The sequence below is a fragment of the Oryzias melastigma genome, linkage group LG24, assembly GCF_002922805.2.
Source record: "Oryzias melastigma strain HK-1 linkage group LG24, ASM292280v2, whole genome shotgun sequence".
NCBI lineage: Eukaryota > Metazoa > Chordata > Actinopteri > Beloniformes > Adrianichthyidae > Oryzias > Oryzias melastigma.
The window spans coordinates 18,754,983-18,778,859 of NC_050535.1; the positions used below are offsets into that span (position 1 = coordinate 18,754,983).

General features: G+C 42.4%; 2 protein-coding genes across 2 annotated transcripts in view; one reads left to right on the forward strand and one right to left on the reverse strand.

The window, feature by feature from the left end:
• The first annotated feature begins 2,098 nt into the window (after positions 1-2,098).
• On the forward strand, positions 2,099-13,769 carry tmem214 (transmembrane protein 214). Its single transcript, XM_024290773.2, has 17 exons — positions 2,099-2,427; positions 4,758-4,948; positions 6,851-7,001; positions 7,102-7,236; positions 7,304-7,386; positions 7,460-7,565; positions 8,037-8,118; positions 9,811-9,912; positions 10,072-10,213; positions 10,286-10,377; positions 10,453-10,501; positions 10,586-10,693; positions 12,236-12,353; positions 12,439-12,535; positions 12,665-12,833; positions 12,910-13,061; positions 13,179-13,769. The coding sequence occupies exons 1-17, from the start codon at positions 2,280-2,282 to the stop codon at positions 13,306-13,308; spliced, it is 2,055 nt and encodes a 684-aa protein (XP_024146541.1). The 5' UTR covers positions 2,099-2,279; the 3' UTR covers positions 13,309-13,769.
• Positions 13,770-15,550: 1,781 nt separating this feature from the next.
• Positions 15,551-23,877, reverse strand: part of man1a1 (mannosidase, alpha, class 1A, member 1) — a 128,043-nt gene continuing 119,716 nt past the window's right edge. Inside the window, exons 11-12 of the mRNA XM_024290774.2 lie at positions 23,690-23,805; positions 15,551-17,146 (exon numbers count right to left, since the gene is read on the reverse strand). Coding sequence (XP_024146542.1) covers positions 17,020-17,146; positions 23,690-23,805 — 243 coding nt within the window. The 3' untranslated portion in view covers positions 15,551-17,019. The remainder of the gene's footprint in view (positions 17,147-23,689; positions 23,806-23,877) is intronic.

Genomic DNA, 23,877 nt, shown 5'->3' on the forward strand with positions numbered 1-23,877 from the left:
AGAATTGAAATTCTCATAACTATTAGTTCAACCTCCACAACACTTAGTCATTTGTGCTCATCATAGTAGCAATTTCTCCTCTCTCTGAGCAAACTGCAAATGATTTTGGACATGAATCAGTTGCATTCATACATTTCTCTGCTGTTTTTTGACATTTCCAGTTGCTTATGTCATGTCAGTCAAAATTAATTATACTTATGGATGCTGAATAGTCGTTCTCAGTAAAACTAATAGTCTTACTTTCATTGCTTGAGTCATTACACACAAAATTGTTGAACTAGTTATCAAATGTCAAATATTAGCCATCTGTCAAGCAAATTCTGTACTGTCAATTATGGATAAATCCTGTGAATCCTCAATTAGCAAGCATATATAAACTGCGCAGGAGCTAGTGTGTACCATTTCTACACTTCTGTGACACAAAATGGAAGGTCAGCATCGTGGAAGAGGGGTGAGGATGCGGGGAGGAAGGGGAAGGGGAGAAGAGGGAGATATAGACGGATTCCTAATGAAATAAGGGCTACAATTGTGGACCATGTTGTCAATCACAGCCTCACCATGGAGGAGGCTGGTTGAAGGGTGCAACCCAATACTGGAAGAACTACTGTCAGTTCAATAATTCACTTTAGTGCATTTACTGTACTGTTACATGTGCTGTATATGTTCACAGCTCTACCAAAAGGGTGATTTTATGTTCAACATCTACAGTGACTTTACTGCACATTTCAGATGTCTGTACAAGTAGGCCATAGTGCCGTCTTGATCATTTTCAGGTGTCACCAAATATTTTTGCAATGGAAAACACTGAAATTATAAACTGTCATAGTGAAAACATGACAAATCCATTTGACTGTCTTGTTCATAAAGATGGTGTCAAGACTTTTCATTTTGATGGCACTGACAGTTCCATTGACATGAATACTTGCTTTTGAGGAATGGATGATCAATTTTGAGCATGTGACGTGCTTTTGCAGGCTATCCACGACGTTTTGCAGTTTGCACTAATTGTTTTGAGAAATGCACTAACTGCTGTGCAAATGTTAGTAGTGTTCTGAGAAATGCACCAAAGCGACTGAGAAACACTGTAAACTGTTGGGCTGAAAAGTTGTCCCATTCCGCCCCTGACGGACGCAGAGACCTAGTGACAGTGGAGTGGCTTAAACCTGCGTTTGTGTCGACAGGTGACAATGTGGTGCTGGGTGGAGTCCCTCGATGCAGACGTCCTCCTGCCAGACCCGGCTGGGACCTTTCTGTGTGGAGTTTGCATGTTCTCCCCGTGCATGTGTGGGTTTTCACCGGGGACTCCGGCTTCCTCCCACTGTCCAAAAACATGTTTCATAGGTTAATTGGTGACTCTAAATTGCCCCTAGGTGTGAATGTGGGAGTGAATGTGTGTGTGATTGAGGCCCTGAGACAGACTGGTGACCTGTCCAGGGTGAACCCCGCCTTCGCCCTTCAGTAGCCGGGTTAGGCACCGGCACCCCGCAACCCCGAAAGGGAAGAAGCGGTCAAGAAAATGGATGGATGGATTTGCCTGCCTTTATTTATTCTGTTGGTACATGAGAGAATAAAGTTCCATGTTCTAAAGAGAAAGAAGTCTCCTTTTCTTCATTGCCACAATATATATATATATATATATATATATATATATATATATATATATATATATATATATATTAAATCGTTTTTCTTGTTGTTTTGCAGCTGATTTTTGATGTTGCAGCTTGATGAGCTGCTCAAAGTGCTCAAAGGCTTTTTCTCGGGAGGTGCATCACTGGAAAAAAGTTTGATCACCAAGGGTTGTCGAATACAGGAAGTTACTTCCACTCAGTTACATTAATTTATAGAACATTTCCTGCAATAGTTGTGAAACTATTCCATTGTTTTATTTATACTAAGACACTGGTACACTCATTCTGTCCAGTTGGAGATTTATTTAAATTTGTATTAATATTATCCTGAAGTAACATTACTCTTGCTTGAGTAAACATTTCGGAGCTCTGGTAAAAGACATTTGAGAAAATCTGGTAAGTCATGATTGATGTTTTGACCTCCAGGCCGCTAGGTGGCGGTATAGCGCCATCAATCTACTTCTCAACTGTCATTGGGGGAAAACGGACAGTTCTGACGTGTGTCAGGCACGCACGAGACGTGGCACGCGAACGGTTAAACCCGAGGAACCCGTGGGCATCCTCGCATCCGTCCGTCGTGTTTCTGAGCTCCACGACGCCAGGAAGTCACGGACACCGAACCGCCGAACGCGTCTGGACCTGAAAGAGATGGCGTCGAACGAGGGCTCCGCGGGGAAGTGGGAGGTGGTGAAGAAAGGAAAGAAAAGTAGCAACTCCGGAGGAGAGAAGAGAGCTGGCAGCGGGGGGAGGAAAGCCCTGGGGGAGTCGAACCAGGAGGCGGACCGGCGAAAGTCAGGTTGGCCTGCTGTGTCCGTTAACCTCTAACCTTTAGTTTAAATCCACTATTTCGAAAGCAAAAGGTCCAAAAATGTTAGCTAATAATCAGCTAGTTGGTGGTGCGGAGCTGACCAGCTGCTACGGCTAACTATCACTTATCGACCATTTTACATCAATGTGTCTATTTGGTTATTTTTGATTTAGTTAAAATTTCAAATAATATTTATTTAAAAGCTAAGTGGAGGAAAATAAAGACCAAACTCTCGCTCAATTTATATGTTCTCGCGATGCTAACTAGCTAGCTTAAGCCGATATCGCTTTAAGTTTAGCAGCTTTGATGTCAACATCATCCCTAAACTTTCACGTTTGTCCTGATTTAGGCTGAAATTTGGAGAGGAAATCGATTAATTTAACCTGGAAATTAGATATTTATCAATCACAAGTGGAGGAATCACCACCAGGCTTTTTTTATTGTTCTTGTTACGAAACAAGCATAAATGGGAAAAACGTCAGAGATACGTGGCTACCCCAGAACCCCCCTCCGAAATATTTTTTAATTCAAACCGGCAAAACTTTATTCATAACATTTTTCAAAACACAAAGAAATTATTACATAACAGATCAATAATAAATCTTTAACATAGTGAAGAAATCGAGGGTTGTGTTTGTCCATATGTGATCTTTGTCCTTTATTTTTTTTATCAGATAAATGGAAAAATAAAAGATTTTTGATTTAAAAGAACAAAAACAGCTTAAAATAATGTTCTGTATTCCCTTTGATTTAATTGAGGAAGAAGAAAAGTGGTGTAAAGATATTTTTTATAGTTGATATAAGTAGGACTAGGTTGAATCACTTAGTTTCTTAGAAATATAAATTGATTTGTCAAAATAAAAGTCTATTTTTAATGTAGGAACTCTTGGTTCTAAATGTGAAAATCACAGAATGCACAGTATACCAGAGCAGGTTTCTATTAAAATGTGAAAACATATATACATGTATAATCAAATCGGTTGGATTTTGGCTGTGATACTGGGCCCTTAACTCAAGTTCAAAATGTTATTGTATTTTGTGAAATGTAGTCATTCTGAATTTTTCTCTATTCTCTTTTTTTGACAGAGTATTTTTAGCTCCGGTTTGTAGTTTTGAGTCAAAAATGAGTCGAGAACTTAAACCTGTCAATATTTTCACTATGATAGACAATATAAGAACTTGATCTTAATAGAAAAAAAGTTAATTTTAATCATCATTTTGGTTCTAATAATGAATTGACATTATTTTTTGATTGTTCAGGTGATTTGTTTGAGTAACGTTTTTTCTAAGCGTTGAAACAGCTTAGTCGTTGGTTTAAAGTACTTTTTGCTCCTGATTATTCCAATTCAAATTTCAGATTTACTTTACTGTCCCTGACAGGAAATGGATATGTTAAAACATTATGTTTGTTTACTAAAAAGTAACAAATCAGCTGATGTTCTCAGATTTTTTTTCTCACAGTTTTCAGGACTTGAAATTTGGGTGAATTTAGTCTTCAGTGATTCAAAAGATGTAAACACAAAATACAACAAAGTAATTTTATTTTCTACAAACTCGGAGGATTCTCTGACTCTGTCTGCTGATCATGAAGGTTGTTGCTTGACATTTTCTGTGTTCCTCTCGTCGTGCGCTGAGTGAAAGCAGCTCTGATTTAATCAAAAGTGATGGTTTTAGTTGCTGCTTTCTAACCTGTGTGAGGACAAACAGCTGTTTTGTGTAATGCCTCTTTGTTCATAGCGAGTTCTGACTAAACTTCACTTAAAAAATGTCCAAATCAAATAAAACATAATGTATGTAAAGATTTCAAATGCAAACTACAAAGATTGTTTGTATAGATATTACTATATTTTAGGAAGTATGGTTTTATTGATTAACATTAATAATAAAGGAGGTAATAGATGAATTTACCCAACTATACAGGAAGATTTTTTTTCCCTCTCACATTGACATAGAGGAGGCAACAATTTCTGTTTGTTCACTTCTTCCATTTTTTTTGTTTTATTCTTATGTTTTTTAAATTTAGTTTTAAAGAACTGCAAAAAGGTTTTTTTACAGTTAGATAAGCTTTGTAATCCTGTGGTGAAAAATGAGCTTCACTTGGGATGTTTTCTGACTCCTATTAAAGTCTCTTATTATGCAATCAGAAAAGAGAGGGATGAAAGTGTGAGTAAAGAGCAAACGGAAGACAAGTCCAACTTTGTGAAAGAGGGTTAGAGAGAAAGTTTCACTAAAACCCAAGAGGTTTGAGTCATGTGTTTTGCTTTAGGCCACTGCTTTAAAACTCCTCCTCCTCTTTCTTCTGCTGCTGTGTTTTTCAGCGCCTATCAAGATGGCAGAGACCTTGTACGGTAGCTTCGAAAAGACCGGAAAGAAGCACAACAAGGAGCAGGTTCCCCCAGCGGCCGAGCCCCAGAGCAAGAAACCCTCGTCAAATAAACCCCCCAAGAAACCGGCAAGCAATACGACCCCCCCTGCAGCCTGTAAAACTCTGGAGGAAGCCTTCAAAGCTGTGAGTGCTTCTTCATGAAGGACTTTTTCAGGAAATATTTGTTTCATTCCTTAAAAAAAGAAAAAAACAGCTAAATACTTACAAAAAGGAGTTATACCTGCTGTGTTCTTCAGCTGGTATCGTTTATCTGCATCAAGGTTGGACGTGTTCGTTCAGAGATGATCTTCTGTAGACATCGATTGTATCCAGTGGTTATTTGAGTTACTGTCGTCTTTCTATTAGCGGGAACCAGTCTAGACATTCACCTCTGACCTCTGACATAAACTAGACATTTCCACCCACAGAACTGCTGCTCACTGGATATTTTCTCTTTTTCTAACCATTCTCTGTAAACCCAAGAGAGGGTTGTGGGTGAAAATCCCATTAGATCATCAGTTTCTGAATCACTCAGACCAGTACGTCTGGCACCAACAATCACGTCATGACCATATGTAGATGTATAAATGTATTCAGTTGCTGCCATGTGATTGGCTGATTAGAAATTTGTGTTAAACAACAGTTAGGCAGGTGTGCCTAACAAAGTGGCCAGTTAGTGTAAATGAATCCATTGAGGTATATCAGTATAGATGGCATCCTAGCTTGTTGGATATTGGAATGGTACAGATGTCTGTTTACTGCTGTGTTACAATTATACAAACAGATCTGGAGAAACTAGAATGTGACTTTTCACTAGTAAATTATTGCTGTCAGCTGATAAAGGAGAACTTCTAGAAAACATTTGAACAAGATCTGAGTGAGTTTACTCTGAATAATGAACGTTTAGACTGATCTTGTCATCTATTCAAAGTCAATGGTAGCTATTTCCATGTTTTCTGGCAGGACCGTCGATCTTTTAGTGTTACGTAGGATGATGGTGGTATTTGTATGTGTGTTAGACCTCAGATCAGACCAGACGACCTGCTGGTAATCAGATTACTAAATGGAGAAAAATAATCTAACCAGGATTTCCTCAGTAGTGAAGAGGGAAGAGTCCCCGTGCGGCAGGTGGACCGGAAGACCGTCTGCCTGCTATTGCATCGGTACCCGAGTCCTTCTGATCAAGGCTGGGTGGATCCACTTGTAGAGCGGGAGTCTCCACTCCAGCGGGTCCGCCGCAGCTGTCGACCGAGTTGTACTGTTCTCAGTCAGACAGTGTTACGCTGATCCGGGTGGGGACCGGCCTTTATAAAACAGGCGCTAGCGGTCTGCGGCGATGTCTGCTACCCACCGATCCATTTATGAACACAAACTGAAGAGTCTAGCAGTTTGTGTAAATCTCAGTCTGTGTGCAGATTAGAATAAAATCACAACCATGCATCAGGAATGCATTGAGTTTCCTGTATAATAACCTATTTATTTATAAAAAGTTTAAAATGTCGTTCATTTGTTACACATTGTTACCATAACGTGAGAATTATTTATCTGATGATCAGAGTTTTTTCATTTTTAAAATCTGAGCAAAATTCATCATTTTATGGTCATTTTACTGGTTCTGCTAAACCATATCTCATTGATTTTATACCAGTCCAATATGGCGTTGCTCTTTACGTATCTTGTAGTAAAAATGTAGTAAAAATCCTGCGTGTCATCTCTAGTGATATTAACCTCATTGAGTGAATCAAACTGTGTCATACATTACTTCCTCTCTGAGGGGGAGTGGCCTGTTGCTGGGACATGTGGGTTAGTAAATGATGAATATACATTTTAAACATGAACTTCAGCTAAATATCATTTAAAGCTTGAAGGTACATTTTAAAAGGTTAAACATTAGTGAAGGAGCTGCAGTGATGCCCAAAGAAGCTCAATGCTGAACTAGTTTGTTTCATTGACAGTAACCCTCAGAACCGTGTTCAGACGTGACTCTCTAGTCGTGCTGAAGCGTGTCGGCGTGCCGTTCCTGATGCGCCTCTGTTCTCCTCACAGCTGGATATCGCAGATCTGAAGCAGCAGCTGGCTCGCAGTCAGACTCTGTTCCCCGATAACCCGTCAGTTTGGGTCAAAGACCTGGCAGGATACCTCAACCACCACCTGGCCGCCCCCGACAGCGAGCCCACGCTCAGCAGCTTCCCTTATGGTCAGTCCAAGCACTGCTTTAAGTTCTTAGAACTTATCAAAAGTAGAGATTAGCCTTTAAATCTTAACTTTAAACTAATGTCAGATTATTTTCTCCCCAGATTACCCATACTGCCTTACGGGGAAGGAGCTGCGGGCGATTATCAAAAACCTTATTGGGCGTTGCAGCAACAACCTGCCGGATTTCTTCGACCACTGTGTGTACTCGATGCTCAGGGAGCTGGACAGACAGTCAGGTAGGCGGTCCTCCCGCCCTTCCCGTCATCACGCTGCCATGTTCTCTAAAAGCTCCTCTGTCTCCAGGAGAGCCTCTGCATGGTTTCAGAGTTTGCATTCAGGCCATCCTGCAGGACAAACCCAGAGTCGCCACCCAGAATCTGCCTGAGGTGAGAATGCGGCCTGCAGGCGCGTTCGTGGCTGTAGGGCCGGCGCTAACGCCCGTCTGTGCTTCCTCTGCAGTATCTGGAGCTGCTGCGGAGCGTCCACAATCGACCCGTCAAATGTTTGACCATCATGTGGGCTCTGGGTCAGGCCGGCTTCTACGACCTCAGTCAGGGCCTCCTGGGTAAAAGTCCAACTTTAATCCCACTTTCTCAAGAGCTCTGGAGGAGCGCTTCAGCGTGTCCTCTGCTGGTCTGTGCGGGACAGATGATGTAATAAACTCCGCTCTGAAGAACACAAAAACAACGCTGTGCAGCACTTAAAAATATCCACCTTGTTATCTGAGAACATGAGACTTCTCTGTGCAGACAGGACTTTGATCTGATTCCTCTGCAGCACATTTGTCTGATGTCAAAACCATCAGATATAGGATTCAAAATAGACACAAAGACGCTGCTTTTGTTTCCTTTCTTTCAGCGCTGCGTCAACATGTCGATAAATCTGTAGCTTTATTTATAAAACCATGATTCACAGTCGAGTTTGTGTCAAAGAAAAGGAAGAAACTGAAAGAAATGAATAATTGAATCCAGGTTATTCTTGTTAGCCCCTGTACATGTCAAAATCTCCAAAGTTCCTTTTCTGTTTTCTGCTGCAGTCTGGCTGGGGATCATGCTTCCTGTTCTGGGAGTGAAGTCTTTGTCTTCATACGCCATCGCCTACTTGGACCGACTCCTGCTGTGAGTCTCCTCTCCGGCCCTCCTTTTGTTTTTGCTCTTTACTCCTCCTCTCATTCTACTGGCTTGTAAATGAACCCTTTCAGTGGAAGAGACTTTGACCCTTAACCTTTGAGTCTAGTAATGAAATCTTTGAACTGCAGCTTCTACTAAATCAGGGGTGTCAAACTCAATCGCACAAGGGGAGAAAACACACCTTAGGTCTCGGGCCAAACAGGATAAACATTCATTGAACACTCTAAAACTATATTTTTTAAATTTTAAACCGTAATTTTTATTTTTTTTCCTTAAATTCTTTATTTTCCAGAAAGAGGCATGTCAGTAGAAGTTACATTTGTAGAACATAAAACTGTAATTTTTTAACATAATTATGAACTAGATATATAACATTACCTGTGACAATGCTAGTGTGAATGCTGTAAGATGAATTGGGCCACTGAAGATGCTAGTGCTGATAGCTGAAGATGCTGAAATTAATAGCTGGAAATGCAGTAAATGCTGAAGCTGCTTGCTAAAAATGCTGATGGCAGAAGCTCTGAAGTTAATCGCTGAAAATGCTGAAGCTGATAGACGAAAACGCTAAAGCTGATAGCCAGCTAAAAATCTAACCAATTGACAAATTAGCCTAAAAAAACATAAAAAGACTAAATTTAATCAAAACAGGTAGCGTGTAAATATTAGCTAAACTCCAAAACAGCCCAAAAAATTAAAAATAAAAGCCTAAATTCACCAAAACAGCTAGCATGTAGCTGAAATATTAGCTAAACTCCAAAATGGCCCAACAAGCTAGCATAATGCACAGATTTTTAAAACTTTTAAACTGTAAATTTTTAACATAATTATGAATAATAAAAAGGCAGTGATATTTTTTTAGAATAAATCAACTTAAACCTTAAATAACTTTCAGCATTTTACTCTCCATGAAAATGTTTTTTGTTAAAATTATACAAGTTAGAAATGAGCGAAAGATAACATCGGACCATTAATAACAATAAAATAAATGATCTGGAGGGCCGGATCCGGCCCTCGGGCCTTGACTTTGTCACATGTACTAAAGCCTCTGTAATTATGTCTCCATGTTTGCTTCTGAATGATGGACGCTTTCAGCGGTACTTCTGTCTCTGTGACCCACTTTAATAACTTCCTGTTAGACTGAGCCAGTTACAGTTTATTCACATTTAAAGGCTTAAGAGCTGATAGTTCTGAAAAGGTTTTAAAATATCATTTTTGAAAGGGTTTCATAAAGTTTAGGAAACCTCCGCTTACACAAACAGCTAAAGTTGCAAAATTTCTGCTTCTGGCTAGAAATGGTTTGTGGCGCCATCTTCCGTGTGACCAGAAGCCCCTCAGCGCTGTAGGATTTCCTCACTGCATCTGAACATTGCGTTAACTTTGACAGGAATGATCATGTTGGCTGTGAACGGACCCTTAGAGACTGATCTGCATTAGAAGCTCTCATCGTTTTAGCTGTAAATGCTACAGCTGGTACTCTGCCCCTCCCACACATGTTGGACCAGCTTCATATGTAGATTTATTCCGTCAGTCTTCTACCATAAAGAAACGATCCGTTTTCTGACGAGGGAATGAGAATGATCTTGAGACTCCAACCAGTAACTGAAGTGTTTGAACTTTAGTGTTGTGTTTCTTCATTAGAGCTGCGTTCAGGTTCGTTTAGACCGTTTGGTTGTGTTCCAGACTTCACGCTAACCTGTCCAAGGGATTCGGCATCATGGGTCCTAAGGAGTTTTTCCCCCTGCTGGATTTCGCTTTCATGCCAAAGAACTCTCTGTCACCGAGGTAACCGTACCCATGGCAACAGTGATGTTTTCATGAGAGGACTTTGTTTTTTTATTGTTCATTTTTAGCTCAAAGCTCAGATTTCTAGAGGAATACGGTTCTTATCAGAATCCTGCAGCACCAGACGGGTCCAGATTCATCATCCGTGTCTGTAAACAGTTTGCAGGAGCAGCTGAGGCGCTTGTATCCCAGACTGAAGGTCCTGGCGTTTGGAGCCAAGCCCGAGAACACCCTACACACATACCTGCCCTCCTTCCTGTCCAGAGCCACGCCCAGCTGTCCGGACGACATGAAGAGAGAGGTCAGCTGACCGCCGCGTTGTGTGATCCGTTTAGAACGGCGCCCGGACTCAAAGATGTGTTTGTGTTTGCAGCTGCTCAGCAGCATGACGGAGTGTCTGTCTGTGGACGTGCAGAGTCTGGGGGTGTGGAGACAGCTCTACACCAAACACCTACCGCAGTCCAGGTGAGGCCGCCTCCCATCCATCAGCTTACAGGTTCTGACAGATGTTCTGATGGGTTTGGGTCGTCTCCTCCACAGTCTGCTGCTGAACCACTTAATGAAGTCCTGGAACGTCCTGCCACCAAAGGTCCGGCTCACAGACCAGCCCTGACGACGGATGCTGCTCTTCTGCTGCGTCCTCATCCTCAGAGTCTTTGTTTTTGATTTGCAGCTGCAGAAAAACCTGGAAGAAACGATCCGATCCTTCCGGGTCACCAACGAGGAGATGAAGGACACGGTGGAGACTGAGGAGCTGCAGGAGTGCAACAAGATGTGTCAGGTGAGGAGAAAACGTCTGCCTGGCTTCAGGTCCAGATTCTAACAGGAGTTTTTAAATTCACTTAGAAATGACAAAACTTTGGAAAGATGCCAACAAGATATCAGTAAACTCCATATTGATATTATAGAAACGAGGGATAAGAATCATCACCAGGAGTAACTATTGAGACGAGGGCTGTCACGATTAGACCACTAATCGACTATTTAAATAGTCAACAACTAATTTAATTGTCGATTAGTCGCTACTTTGTACTATATGGAGTCAGAGTGTAGTAAAGTTAAAAGTTATAATGACTTTCTGCTAGCCTTATGGATTGTTTTGGCATTTATTAAGGTTTTTTAGGCTATTTGAGTCTAGCTAAAATTTCAGCTACATGCTAGCTGTTTTGTCTGATTCAAGATTTTTCTCAACGAGTCGCTGTTCTCCTTCACAATCTACTGGAATTATCGTTAAAGATTTTGTGTTTAAGCGTCGCCGATGACGCCTCAGGTGTTAAGGTGCATTCACCCCAAATGTGATTCGTGTGTTGGAGGCGGTCAGTTTTAATGTTCAGTCAATGGTACAGACGTGACGTCTGAAGTCCAGCGCGCGATTTAAGCGACGGGCGCGGCGTGAAGGTCTACTAGCAGCTCAATTTGAGTGAAAATGCGCGAATCGGGCGACGCAGCCAAAATTATCTGAAGTTTGACAGGTCTCTGCGTCGCATCTACCAATCAGGAACTCCTCTTTAGGCACGTGACGCATGATCAGCTTGTAAAATACTAATCTAATACGAACGCTTTAGTTCTGTCGCACCGCGGCGATTCTCTGACTGCAGTCGCACCCCCAGACTTCAGCGTAGCTCAATCAGTACGCCGGGGGAGAGACAGCCCACCCGGGTCTCCTGAACTGTAATATTTACTTGTTTTCCTCAAGACAATAATAAAAAAAGACCCTACCCCCCCACTCCTTTCAGGTTAATGCAGGACAAACTCAGACACAGAGTCACAGAGACACCGTGGAAGCGGCTGTCATCCAGACACACTCCCAGAGTGAGATAAAAGCCTCGATAACAAGGAAATCTCTGAAGGATTTCCCTTTTTGTAGATTTTTGTAGAACTCCTCACAATAAATAAATCTGATCTATGTGTCTTCCATTCATTGGGAGTGTGGGGTGCTTTCACGCCGGCGTGGATGAATAAGGGGCGGGCCACCGGTCTGCAGGAGCTCTAATTTATAAGAACAGTCAAAAAATCGTATTCCTCAACGTCAAATGTTGCTGTTGGCTCCTCCCACATGCGGCCGCAACGTCAGAAAAACATTTTTTGACAGATTTGCCGCGCGGAGAAAGAGGGGCGGGGCAAATGTGGCGTGGGAAATGCGTTCGGTGTGAAAGCTCCTTAAAATAGTTTTTTTCTTCATTTTTAACTAGAAACTCAAATCGAATCCAGAATTTGTGTTTTTCATCATTTTCTAAGTTAACATTTTAAATTCTACCTGTAAATGAAATCCTCTCTTGGTAACTTTAGAACTGAGTTGTTGTTGTTGTGGTTCCTGCATCAGAGTCTGCAGGTGAAGATGCGTGGAAACAGTTTCCCGTGGCTGAAGCTGCTGCTGGTTCTGTCCGTGTTCGCCGCCGGCTTCGTCGCCCACGACATCCGCTCCAACGGCTCCGTCGCAGGTCAGCCCCGCCTCCCACACCCCCCTCCGCAGCACCTCCCGTGAGCCTCAGGGTGACCCCCCCCCCTCCCGCTGTGGTGTTACAGGGTCCAGCACGGCCAAGTATCTGCAGAGCTCCGGAGTCACCGCCGTGTCCCAGCAGGCCTGGAGCAAAGTGACCGTCTACTCCAAGCAGGGCTTCAGGTACGACTGCTGGGAGTTCAGGCCATGAAAACCAAAATATGTTGAATTTCTGTCACTTTGGCTCCAGAGTGAAGATGATCACATTCCCTCAGACTGGTTTCCATGGTAACCGTTTGTCTGCTCCTGCAGCTGGCTGGAGAAGAACACTCCTCACTATTACTCAGAGTGCGTTCGGGTTCTGGGTCCGATCATCCGTCAGGCGGCAGAACAGAGTCGAGCGGCCGGCGTGCTCGTCTCTGAGAAAGCCTCCCAGCTGCTCCTGTGGCTCAGAGAGACGGCGCCGCTCGCCATCGACTGGGTAAGCCTCCGCCCACCCGTCGCTGCACCCGCTCCGCGTCCCGCCGTTCTCATCCTGCTGATGCTTTGACCTTCAGGTGAACACCAACACCCCCGACGGCGTGTTCCAGCTGCTGGCGTACATCAGGGAGCTGCTGCTCTACATCCAGCAGAACGTCGTGCTGCCGGCGGCGGCGTTCGTGTTGGAGCTGCTGCAGCGAGCGTGGAGCGGCCTGCAGGACTCCTGCAAGTCAGTGTTTAGCTAGAAACGTGTTTGCTTCTCATCCAGACGCTCTGTTGTCTCACAGTCCCTGAATGCATCACCTGATGCACAGAAACGTGAAGAGGTTCTCCTGTGTGTTCACAGTGGGGAGGTGTCCGTGTCGTGCCTGCAGGACCACGCCGTGTCCTTCACCAATTCAACATGGCAGCTGCTGCAGCACACCACCTCCGCCATCAAGACGTGGGCTCAGGAGCTGCTGACCCGCGCCGGATGACCGCCGCCGCCATGTGACTCTCACAAGCACACACCAACAGGACCGTCTGAACTCTGATAAAGTCTCTTCTCTTCATTTCGGCTCCGTTTGATCCTCTAAAGACTTTTTCCTTTTTTATCTTTAGAGTTTTTTTAACGTCAGGATCAACATCATTTCTAGGATCTGCTGGTTTGTAGATTTCTTAACTGTTTTTATTTAAAGACGTTCTAAAGAAACTCTCGAGGTCAGGGGAGACCGCCTCGCCTACCAGAGTTCGTGCGGCCTGCTGGTGAAGCGGCCGCCGCAGGCGAGCATCAGACCTCCTGTCTGTCACGTGTAGTTCCTCTCTGAGCCACTAAGGGGCGCTGTGGTCCCGTCTCACTGAGCCGAGGCTCACTAATGGAAAAGAAGAAACTATTTGGGAGCAAAAACTGTCTTACTTTGTAAAGTAAATGATTTATAATAAACTCTGCAATCCTGTTTATGGGTTTTAATACTTTAAGATTCTTGATCTTTTTTTAGCAATAAAAAAAAAAATTGTATAACATAAAATTTAAAGAAAGTCAAAAGAACTTCAAAGTTTTAATCTGCAGCTTCAGTTTCTGATCCAGATGAAGAACCACAGCAGCAGCCGTCATATTAAAATCTGTTTTATTCACCAGAGAATTGTAACAAATATAGTTTATTAAAACTGCTCATTTATATCACTTTATCCATAAGCTCAAGATTTTCATAGAAATGTCAAACGGCTCATCCGCCGCAATGGAATATTTACATTTCAGATCAATAATATTAAACAAGATTCCCCACAAAGAAAAACAACATTGCACTGGAAGAAAAGTAAACGATGTGCAATGGAATGATTTACCAGCAAATGAGATTTCACACTTTAACACCTTAAAAAAGAAGAAACACCAGAAAGAGAAAAATAAATCAAAAATTCACAACTTATAAAAACATAAACGAGTTCCTGAAAAGAGTCAAATCCTGGAATCCCCTGAAGCTTTCGCTGAAGAAGCTCCTCCCCCTCAGGCAGACGCCCTGACCACCAGCTCCTCCTGCAGTTCCACGTAGCTGCCAGTAGGAAGCGCTGTTGTGTTCTGGAGGACATGAGGAGGGGCTACTTCTACAACTGATTCAAAATAGAGCGGAAAATCAGAAATTATCTTAAACTTTTTACTCCATTGAACTTTATCAAAAAGTTTATTTCACTCTGGAGAATGTTTTAGATCAGAGAAATATTTTCTTTCTTTAATATTTAATGTACGACAGAATATCTGGGCCTCAATAGTAAAAGAGAAATAAGTTGTAAAATTATGAGAAAAAACTCTAAATCTTGCTAGAATAAAGCATGATTAAAGAAAAAATGTGAACATTTGTGCTTCAAAAAGTTGCACTTTAAAAAAAACGTCAGATTTACCTTCTAAACTGTTATAACAGACGACCAAAAATTTAAAGTTTAATGTTTCAGGTAATTCAGAGAAATGGGACGGGCATCACGTTCATTTAGTTTTTTTAAATAAATGTAAAACTTTTATTTCTGCAAAATTACAACTTAATTTTTTAAAAAGAAAGTTTGTGAAATTACGACATTTTAAATCTCCAATTTTTTTCTCATAATTTTATGACTTTTTTCTAAGATGTTTCTGCCCTGATATTCTGTCACAACCATTTCCCAATTGTAATTCTCTTTAAAAGAGAAAAGATGAAACTGCTCAGTTAAAGCTCATTAAAATCGTTTTTACTGGAACATTTTTCCTCTGGTTTTACTCCAAGAATCCAAACCAAAGGCCGACTTTAGACCAGAACTTTTCTAAGAACTTCCATTTAGAGATTTCTTTTGGAAACTTTGATTCAATAAAATATTAGCTTCAGCTTTTACATTTTTGAAGTGTTCTTTGGCTAACTTAGATAAATAAAAGCTAACAATGATTGAAAAACAAGTTCAAATTTAAGTTTTTTCTTAGTTTATTTTAGGATTTAAAGGAATCAACTGTTGGCTTTAAGTTTTAGATTTTTATAATTTACTTTTAAGAACTAGAATGCTAATAAAATCTGATAAAATGTCATTTAATAAATCCTATCTGGTAGGTTTTTGTATAATCTGCCATCTTTGAGATCAAAATATTCAAACCGGAAATCTTTTTTTTCTGGTCATTTTTAAAATCTAATTTTCTTGTTTTTGTTGTTGTTTTTTAAATCAAGTTACACATTTTATTTGTAGACCTTTTTTTAATATATATTTTTTATTTTCCTTGGCTCATTTTTTTTTTAAATTAATTTCCTGTCGGCATCTTTGATGTCAAACCTCCTTCAGATTTGGCCATTTTTTAGTTTTTGTTTTGACAAGTTAAAATCAATTTGTTTTCTGTCAGAATAAGATTTTTTTTTTGTTAAAATGAAGACATCTCCACAAAAACATCATAGATCCAGAAATCATCAAAGCAAGAACCAGAACTTTGAGAAACTGAAATAAATCAAAGTTAAAGTTTTCATTCTTCACTTCTTAAAAAACAAACTGTTTCTATGCTTGAAATAACTCAACTTTTCCACATTTATTTCCATAAATTTGTCTAAATCCCACAAAAATATGCTCAAACGTCTTCATTAAATTAAAAAAGTTCATTTCTAACAAACGGTTTTGCCTGAAAAGACGATTTTCCGATGGGTTTGATGACGTCTGCAGACTTTGGTCAGCGAGTCTTCATCCCTGCGCCGCTCCTCCTCTTCACTTTTTTGTGCTTTCAGAGTTCGATAAAACAGCGTTAAACAATAAAAGCACGAAAAACAAACAGAAAAAGCTCTTTTCTTCACATTTGATGGTACATTCACCCTTCTTAAAATAAAGCTGAAAGAATTTCCTCCACGGCTCCCCCTAGAGGTCGGCTTGATGAGCACAAAATAAATTAATCAGAACAAGTGATTTACATCCATCGTCAGGCGCTGCAGGAATGCCGTCCAGGTGACAGAAAGAAGGAGGTAAAAAGGGATTCGGATTCTATGTTTATAAACTTGTTTCTCTTTTCTGAGATTTTAGAAAAAGCTTCAGAGCTTAGATGGTTATTTTTCTGGAATCTGTAATGTGACTTCCTCACCACTAGATGTCAGTGCAGTAGAGGGAGTTTTACCAACCCTCCACTTCCTTCCAGACTGAAGCTCCTCTGGAATTGAACGATGGAGCTTGAATCGTGGAATCCACAGCTGCTCCGGAGCTGCAGGACTTTTCTGAGAGCTGCTTCTTTGGGTTTTTGGTGAGCTGCTCCTCCATCGACAGTGAAGGCACCGGACTGAAGACCCGAGTGTGGAGATGACGGCGAGGCGGGAAACGAGCGAAAGCTGCGGCGCATCGGTATGGCTTTGAATGAAGGTGGGGGGAGCGGGGGGGTCCTCACAGAGGAGAGAAGGTCCTGCTGGGCGGAGGAGGTGAGCTGAGAGGGGGGGGGGACACCCAGCAGGAGAGGAGGAGGGAAGCTCTGCGTAAACGGCGAGGAGGAGGACGGGAGAGCGGTGAAGAGGAGGCCCCGGTCGTGCCGAGTCATTCCAGGAGCCTCAATCGGTTTGGAGGTCTCATCCACCGAGGAGATCGTCGTCAGGAGCAGATCATCGCTCCCCGGAGAGCGTTTTGGAAATCAGAGGAGGAGCTCGGCTCCCGTTCGATCCTAAAGCTGACGGCGCCGGCCGCCGCTCCTCCAGGCTCAGGTTGACAGGATGGCAGGTCTGTGGGCGGGCCCCCTACTCCACCTCGTTGGGCCGGTCCGCCGGCTCCTTCCTGATGACGGGCAGAGGGTGGGCCTCCGTGTTGAAGACCCAGTGGTCAAACGGTAGGTGGTCGTCTTCCGAGAAGAGCAGGTACAGATACCTGCAGACGAGAGGAAGAGGACGAGTGAGGCTGAAGGTTCTGAGCTCGGTCCGTCTGGATGTTCGGCTTTATCACAGCTGGTCTGTGGAGGGATTTTAGTACCACCATATTGCAAACAAAAGTCACAGTTTTGAGATCAAAATGTTCTAAGTTGCAAACAAAATGTAAAGTGTTAAGAATAAAAAATATTTTTGCGTTTGCAGCACAAACGTCTTTAGATGCGTAGTGCTTCATCTCGCTTTCGTCCTATCTTTGATTTCAATATCAACATTGTCAACATTATGTTTGTGCCGCCCCAAACAGCCTCCTGATTGGTCTAGATTGTATCCAATCAGGTGTCTCCGTCTCACATTGCTGTGCTTGGAGACCATTCTGGTCTTTGAGCAGAACTCAGAAGGATCAACAAAACTCAAATATCCAACAGAGTTCTGGATTTATTCATGTTAGTGTAGCGAGTTTAAAATGTCTGTTGTTGCTGTTTTCAAAGATAGGGCGAAAGCAAGATGAATCACTACGCATTTAAAAACATGCAGATGTTATTGACTTCACTTTTTTATTTTATTTATTTATTTGAAGGGGTTTCCTGATGCCTTTTTATCATAATTATTAACTTGGTGCCTCATCTAGACTTTTTATTGTAAATATTTAAATTATTGATGTTAGAATATGTCATGTTTGAATAATCAATCTGTTGTTGTTGATGAGAAATTGTTATCAATCGACCTAAACATTAAATATTATTAATCTTAAATATTCTAAAATTATTTTACAATATTAAATCTTTTTATTTGCAAATTATGATTTTTTTTTTCTTAACACTTCATATTTTGTTTGCAACTTGCGACCCAGAGAGAGACGGAGGAGTGCTGAGTCAGCACAAACGCTCGCCAGCCTGATGTAAAGGAGAGTTCAGTCACTGAACCAAACGCCGGATGAGCTGCAGGATTTTCCTCTGCTGACCTTTGACCTTTCCCACATGATCATAAACTCTTCCCGTCGTGACCTCGGACGCTCTCGCCAGCCCTAGAGCCCGCCCGCCGCCTCTACTGTCCGTCTGTCGCAGGTTTCCAAACACGTTAGCGTCAAGTGGATTGTTGGAATGATTTTTGTGTCTTGAGGGACAGTGACTAATGTTGTTATGCAATCTGCTGTTGTGTAACAATAAATACATCGTCTTGTCTTGTTTCTTCCTAAAAGTCTCCTTCCTAAATGTCTGTTTATGGTTGAATAGACGAATGGGGAGCGGCGTCCAGCGAAGCAGGAAGTCACAAATCATTTCACAATAAAAGCTGTTATGAAGGTGGAAGGTCATAGCAACCATTCCACCTTTCAACGTTTGTCATGGCGACCGGTGTTAAAGCTCGCCGCTGCATCATGATGTACTTCATGTGTTTGTAAATGAGAATGATGTCATTGTAACCGCTGGAACGGTTACAATGACATCGGTACCAGTCCGTGGATCACTTGGTACCGGGCTGCAGACAGAAATAATGCGCTAACTTAGATTATTTCTGCTTTGTTTATTTTCTGATCCTGAAGGAAGTTTTATTTTGAAAGGCTTCCCGAGTCTGTTTTACAACATCCGTCTGGGTCACGTGACTTAAGGCAGCTAACTAGATTGCTAAGCTAATGTGTCTTTTATGGAATTTTTTTCAAAACAGAAAACCATTTCTACAAATCAAAGACTTTGTTTCATTGAATCTTCATCATCTGCATAAAAAATATCTACTGATTTCTAAGCTTAAAAATACCATCTTTGGCTCAGTTCGGACCGGTCCGTGAAAACATCGTCTAATTAAACCGGTCTGTAGCCTGAGAAAGGTTGGGGACTAAAACATTGTTTTTTGTTCATTCTTTGCTAATTTGTCTTGAAAAAAAAGTGTAATGTTAAAGCGCCATCGCCACCTAGTGGTCAAACTGAAACGTCCTCCAGGAGAAGCAGAACAATGTTTACAATGTTAATGATCTGAACATTTTAGTTAGAACTTCTCCTTTAGAGAATCCATGTAACACTGTATGATATTAACAATCTCATTATTTCACTGATACATTTACAGTATGTGAACTGGATCAGATTAATATAAATATATCCAAAAGATATAATAGATTATTAATGTATTTCTAAATGTGTAAACTTAAAATTGAATTGAAGAATCGAAAGAATAATAAAAAAACTGAATTGAATTGATTCAGGCTCTTGTGAATCGTCTTTAGAAATTCTAATTGATACCTAGCCGTAGTGTTAATGAAGACACAGTTTAAATGAAAGTAGCCCCCCCCCCCAGAAGGAGTGATGGAGGTGCAGACGGAGGAGTGAAATATGGCCGAGCTCTTGGCAGCAGCTGGACGATGAATACTGGCAGCAGCTCAGCGTGATGACCAGAAACATTAGAGGGATTAGACCCGAGGCTGAGCGCCGCCGACCTTCTCTGATGTCTGACCCGCCCCCCCGATGGAGCAAACGTTCCAGGTTAGCTCCGGTCGTTTTCCCTGCCGAGCGGCGTCCGGCCTCTGAGGCGACTCCTCTCTGCTTTTCATCAAAAAGTTAAAGAACCTAAAACGAGTAAATAAACAGTGAAGTGACTCATCGCTTTTTAAGCTAAGCTCGACCTTCAGGGGAGGAGGAGAAAAAGCCATCAGCCGGAGGATCCAGAGATGATGTACGAGGAGAGGAAGCAAACAGAAGCATCAATTAAAAGTTTGGAGGCTGACGCTTTCATCAGGGAGACGGTTGATGGAGTCCAACCATCAACAGCTGACAGCACATTAACGGACGGAAGAAGAGCTGCTGTACGAAAACTTCTAAAAAGAATGTGTTTGTTTATTTTAATCCATTTAAGCCTCTCCGACAGACCAGCCTGCAGGAGGCTGAGGTTGAGATTGGATTTTTTACGAGTCTGTTTCCCTTAAATTTTGAGGGAACCTTTATTTGTCAGAATAAAATGATCCTGTAGTAAAAAAAAAAAAAGTTGTATGCAGACATTTTCTAGATTAAGATTCAATAAAACAAAAAAGGTTTTAAGTTGTAGAAATTCATTAAAGGCTAAATTTAAGGGTTTATGTTTAGAACGCCATTTTATCAGAGACGACTCAATTCAGGCTCAGAACATTTTTATTAAATCTTAATTTATTGAGTATTTCTTTCAAGGAAAATTCTTAAATGTCTCTTTAACAGGTTTTTAGAATTAGAAACTTTGTTTATTTGAATCTTAATTCTCTTTGAAATATCTATAGTCTGTTCAAACTTTCATTTGTTCACTAGATTTCATGTTAAATGATTTCTCCTCAACTGTTCCCTCAGATTTACACTGGTCCGTCTGTGGTTTCCATTGCGTGGCGATCATCAGTTTACATCGTCTTTGGTCCGCCCCCCTGCCCCCCCTCGTCCCGCCCCTCTCAAATAATTTGTCCTGGTCTCTTCACTCCTCCAAAACTTAAGCAATCAGGCCCCACGCCCCCTCCTTCCTCCCTCTGATACATGATGTTATGCTTTTCTACTGCAAAAACTGAACTTTTGGCGCCCATCGAGAAAATGGACTCCAGTGTTATCGTGTGGGCATGTCACCGTAAGTATTAAAAGGAATTGGATAAAGTTTTATTTAGAAGGTACAAATGAAGTTGTATTTTAAAACCAGGACCCTTTTCTCAATTTTCTGGATTTTTGCCATGACATTGACTAGTCAACGGACTGGAAATAAAACTTCTGGAGACAAATTTCAGACGCAGACGGGACGGCGGTGATGTCAACATTCCGTTTGAACGTTCCATTTTTTGTGTCAATGGAACAGAGAAACAACACAAACAGACCACAGATACAGCGCAGACAGAACACAAAAAGACTGCAGACAGATTGTTGACAGAATGCAGACAGACCGCAGACGCAGCGTAGACGGACGAGTCAGAGCGCAGACGGACCACAAACAGACCACAATCAAAATGCGGACGCAGTGCAGACAGACCACAGATGCAGTGCAGACGGACCACAGTCAGTGCAGACGGACCACAGTCAGAGCGCAGACGCAGTGCAGACGGACCACAGACGCAGTGCAGACAGACCACAGACGCAGTGCAGACAGACCACAGATGCAGTGCAGACGGACCACAGTCAGAGCACAGACGCAGTGCAGACGGACCACAGTCGGTGCAGACGGACCACAGTCAGAGCGCAGATGGACCACAGTCAGAGCGCAGACGCAGTGCAGACGGACCACAGACAGACTGCAGATGCAGTGCAGACGGTCCACAGATGCAGTGCAGACGGACCACAGTCAAAGCGCAGATGGACCACAGACAGACAGCAGATGCAGTGCAGACGGACCACAGACAGACTGCAGATGCAGTGCAGACGGACCACAGTCAGAGCGCAGACGCAGTGCAGATGGACCACAGACAGACTGCAGATGCAGTGCAGACGGACCACACATGCAGTGCAGACGGACCACAGACAGACTGCAGATGCAGTGCAGACGGACCACAGTCAGAGCGCAGACGCAGTGCAGACGGTCCACAGATGCAGTGCAGACGGACCACAGTCAAAGCGCAGATGGACCACAGACAGACAGCAGACGCAGTGCAGACGGACCAGTTCAAATCAGCCTTTAACATGCAATCTACAAACCAGAAGGCAACTTCAGCCTCAAAAACAAAACACCGTCACATAAACTGGTATTTACATTAGATAGTCTGGAGACAGTTGTTCAGTTTTGAAAGAATAATTAAAAGTCAAAATGTTTATCTTAATCCTACATTGAATGAACAACATCTCATCATTTTTAAAACCAAGCAGAATTCTTTCAGTTCCCTGTGAAACTTGTTTCTTTAGGAGACAAAAATCTAAATCTTCACAGCTGAAGTGAGAACTCTCCATGAAGGAGTGTTACTCTAGGAAACACCTCCTGTGAAAGCGTGGGTGTGATTTCTGCTCCTGCTTTGAACGCAGTCGGACATCAGTCAGCCGGCGTCCCACAGCGGCCGACAGACGCATTTACACGGCCGCAGGCGCGCCTTCTCACACGTTCACACGAGAAAACTCAGACTTTCACACAAACTCAGCCGAGCAGAAAGAAGAGGAAGTGAGGGGTAACTGCAGCTTGCAGCTTTAGCTACACTCTGTTCATCACTCATGGAGAAAATGAGAGTTACTAAACAGTTATTTGATGAAGGCAAGTCCTGCACTCGTCTTTCTGCTGCTTCAGATTTAGAACAGCAATGCTTCAACAGAACTGTTTTTAAATCCTACAGTCATGATTGTTGATTGTTTTTAAATAAAATAACTCGATTATTTAGCTTCATCTGTTACAATTCAACAGTCATTAGCTGTCTGTCTTTTTATGCTGAGTCATTGCTGCTTTGGAATCAGCCTGATGATGATGAGGCAGAAGAAGAAATGGCAGCAGAGATAAAACGAGATTAAATGACCTGCAGGAACCAGTAAAATGAGATTTAGATTTTCCCTGAACTCATAACTGTCAAAGTGGAAGCTTCAAAATCAGACGCCAACTTCAGCCTCGTCCGACTATAAAGGTGAGCCAGATTTCTGTCCAATTCATTTTGTTTGGATCTTGGAGAAACTTTCCAAACATGCTTTTTTTTTTCATGGAGGTTTCAGTTTAGCAGTCGAACCCTTCCGCTCTCTTTGGGGTCCAGATGACTCCACCCATATACTGATTTCTGATTCCTTCCATGACAAAGGTGGACAGGATGTATGTCTGCCATGGATATTAGTGAAACTCAAAAATCAATGATTAAAAAAAGTTCAGCGCACTGTCTTGTGGGGTCCAGATGACCCCACTTTATAAATGTGAATTGAATCGTGGTTTGACTGAATGGTTACATCTCAGGATTAGAAATAAAACAGGAAAAATGTAGGTTGTGTTGATGATTGTGTCTAAAGTGACTGACTGCTCTAAAGTGTCTCTGCAGCTCAAAACCTTCAACTCAAAGTAAAGTCCACCACAGGTCTCCACCTCCCATGTGGAGACCTGAGCAGAGACCTGAGCAGAGACCTGAGCAGAGACCTGAACTTTCTCCAGCAGAGCCGCGTTGTGTTTGGTTGCTGTGGAGCATCAGCTTAGTCAAATGAAGTTTCCCCTCATTTCTGGAAGGCTTTTCACCGCCTCTGCTGCAGATGCTGCCTGGTGTATCTGATATCAACACGTATCCACCGTGAAGGGGAAGAGCAGCAGAGATAAGTTCTCTGAAAGGCTTCCATCTTTTATTCCTCACTGTTTTCACGTGTCGACCATTTTCATGGCTTCCCCATAACTGTAAGTGAAGGATTTATTGAACGCAGACAGAAACAGCGGATCTGTGTTATCAAGCTGCTGCAGCAGGTCTGCAGAGTGACGTCTGCTTGATGCTTTCTGTATCTCTGTTGTTATTTCTGACACAAGTGACGCTTCTCTCTGGAGCTTGAAGAGGCTGTTGGAGTCTGACCCCAGCTTGAAGCCCCCCACTGTTAGCTCAGGGCTGCAGGAGCCACGCCCACCAAGGAGCGTGATGACTGCAGCGGTTTTAAAAAGAAAAGAGGAGAATCGGTCTTACTTGAGCGTCTCGGCCAAGAAGAAGCTCTGCTGCACATCGTCGAGGCTCGGGTTTGAGGAGTAGACGTCTCTGACGCCGCTGTAGCCTCCTTCCACTTTACAATGCCGCTCCAAGGCCTGATGGAGAGGCAAGAGTGGCGTGACATCAGCTCTGCGTGACGGCTTTCAGAGTGGAAGTTGCCACAGTGG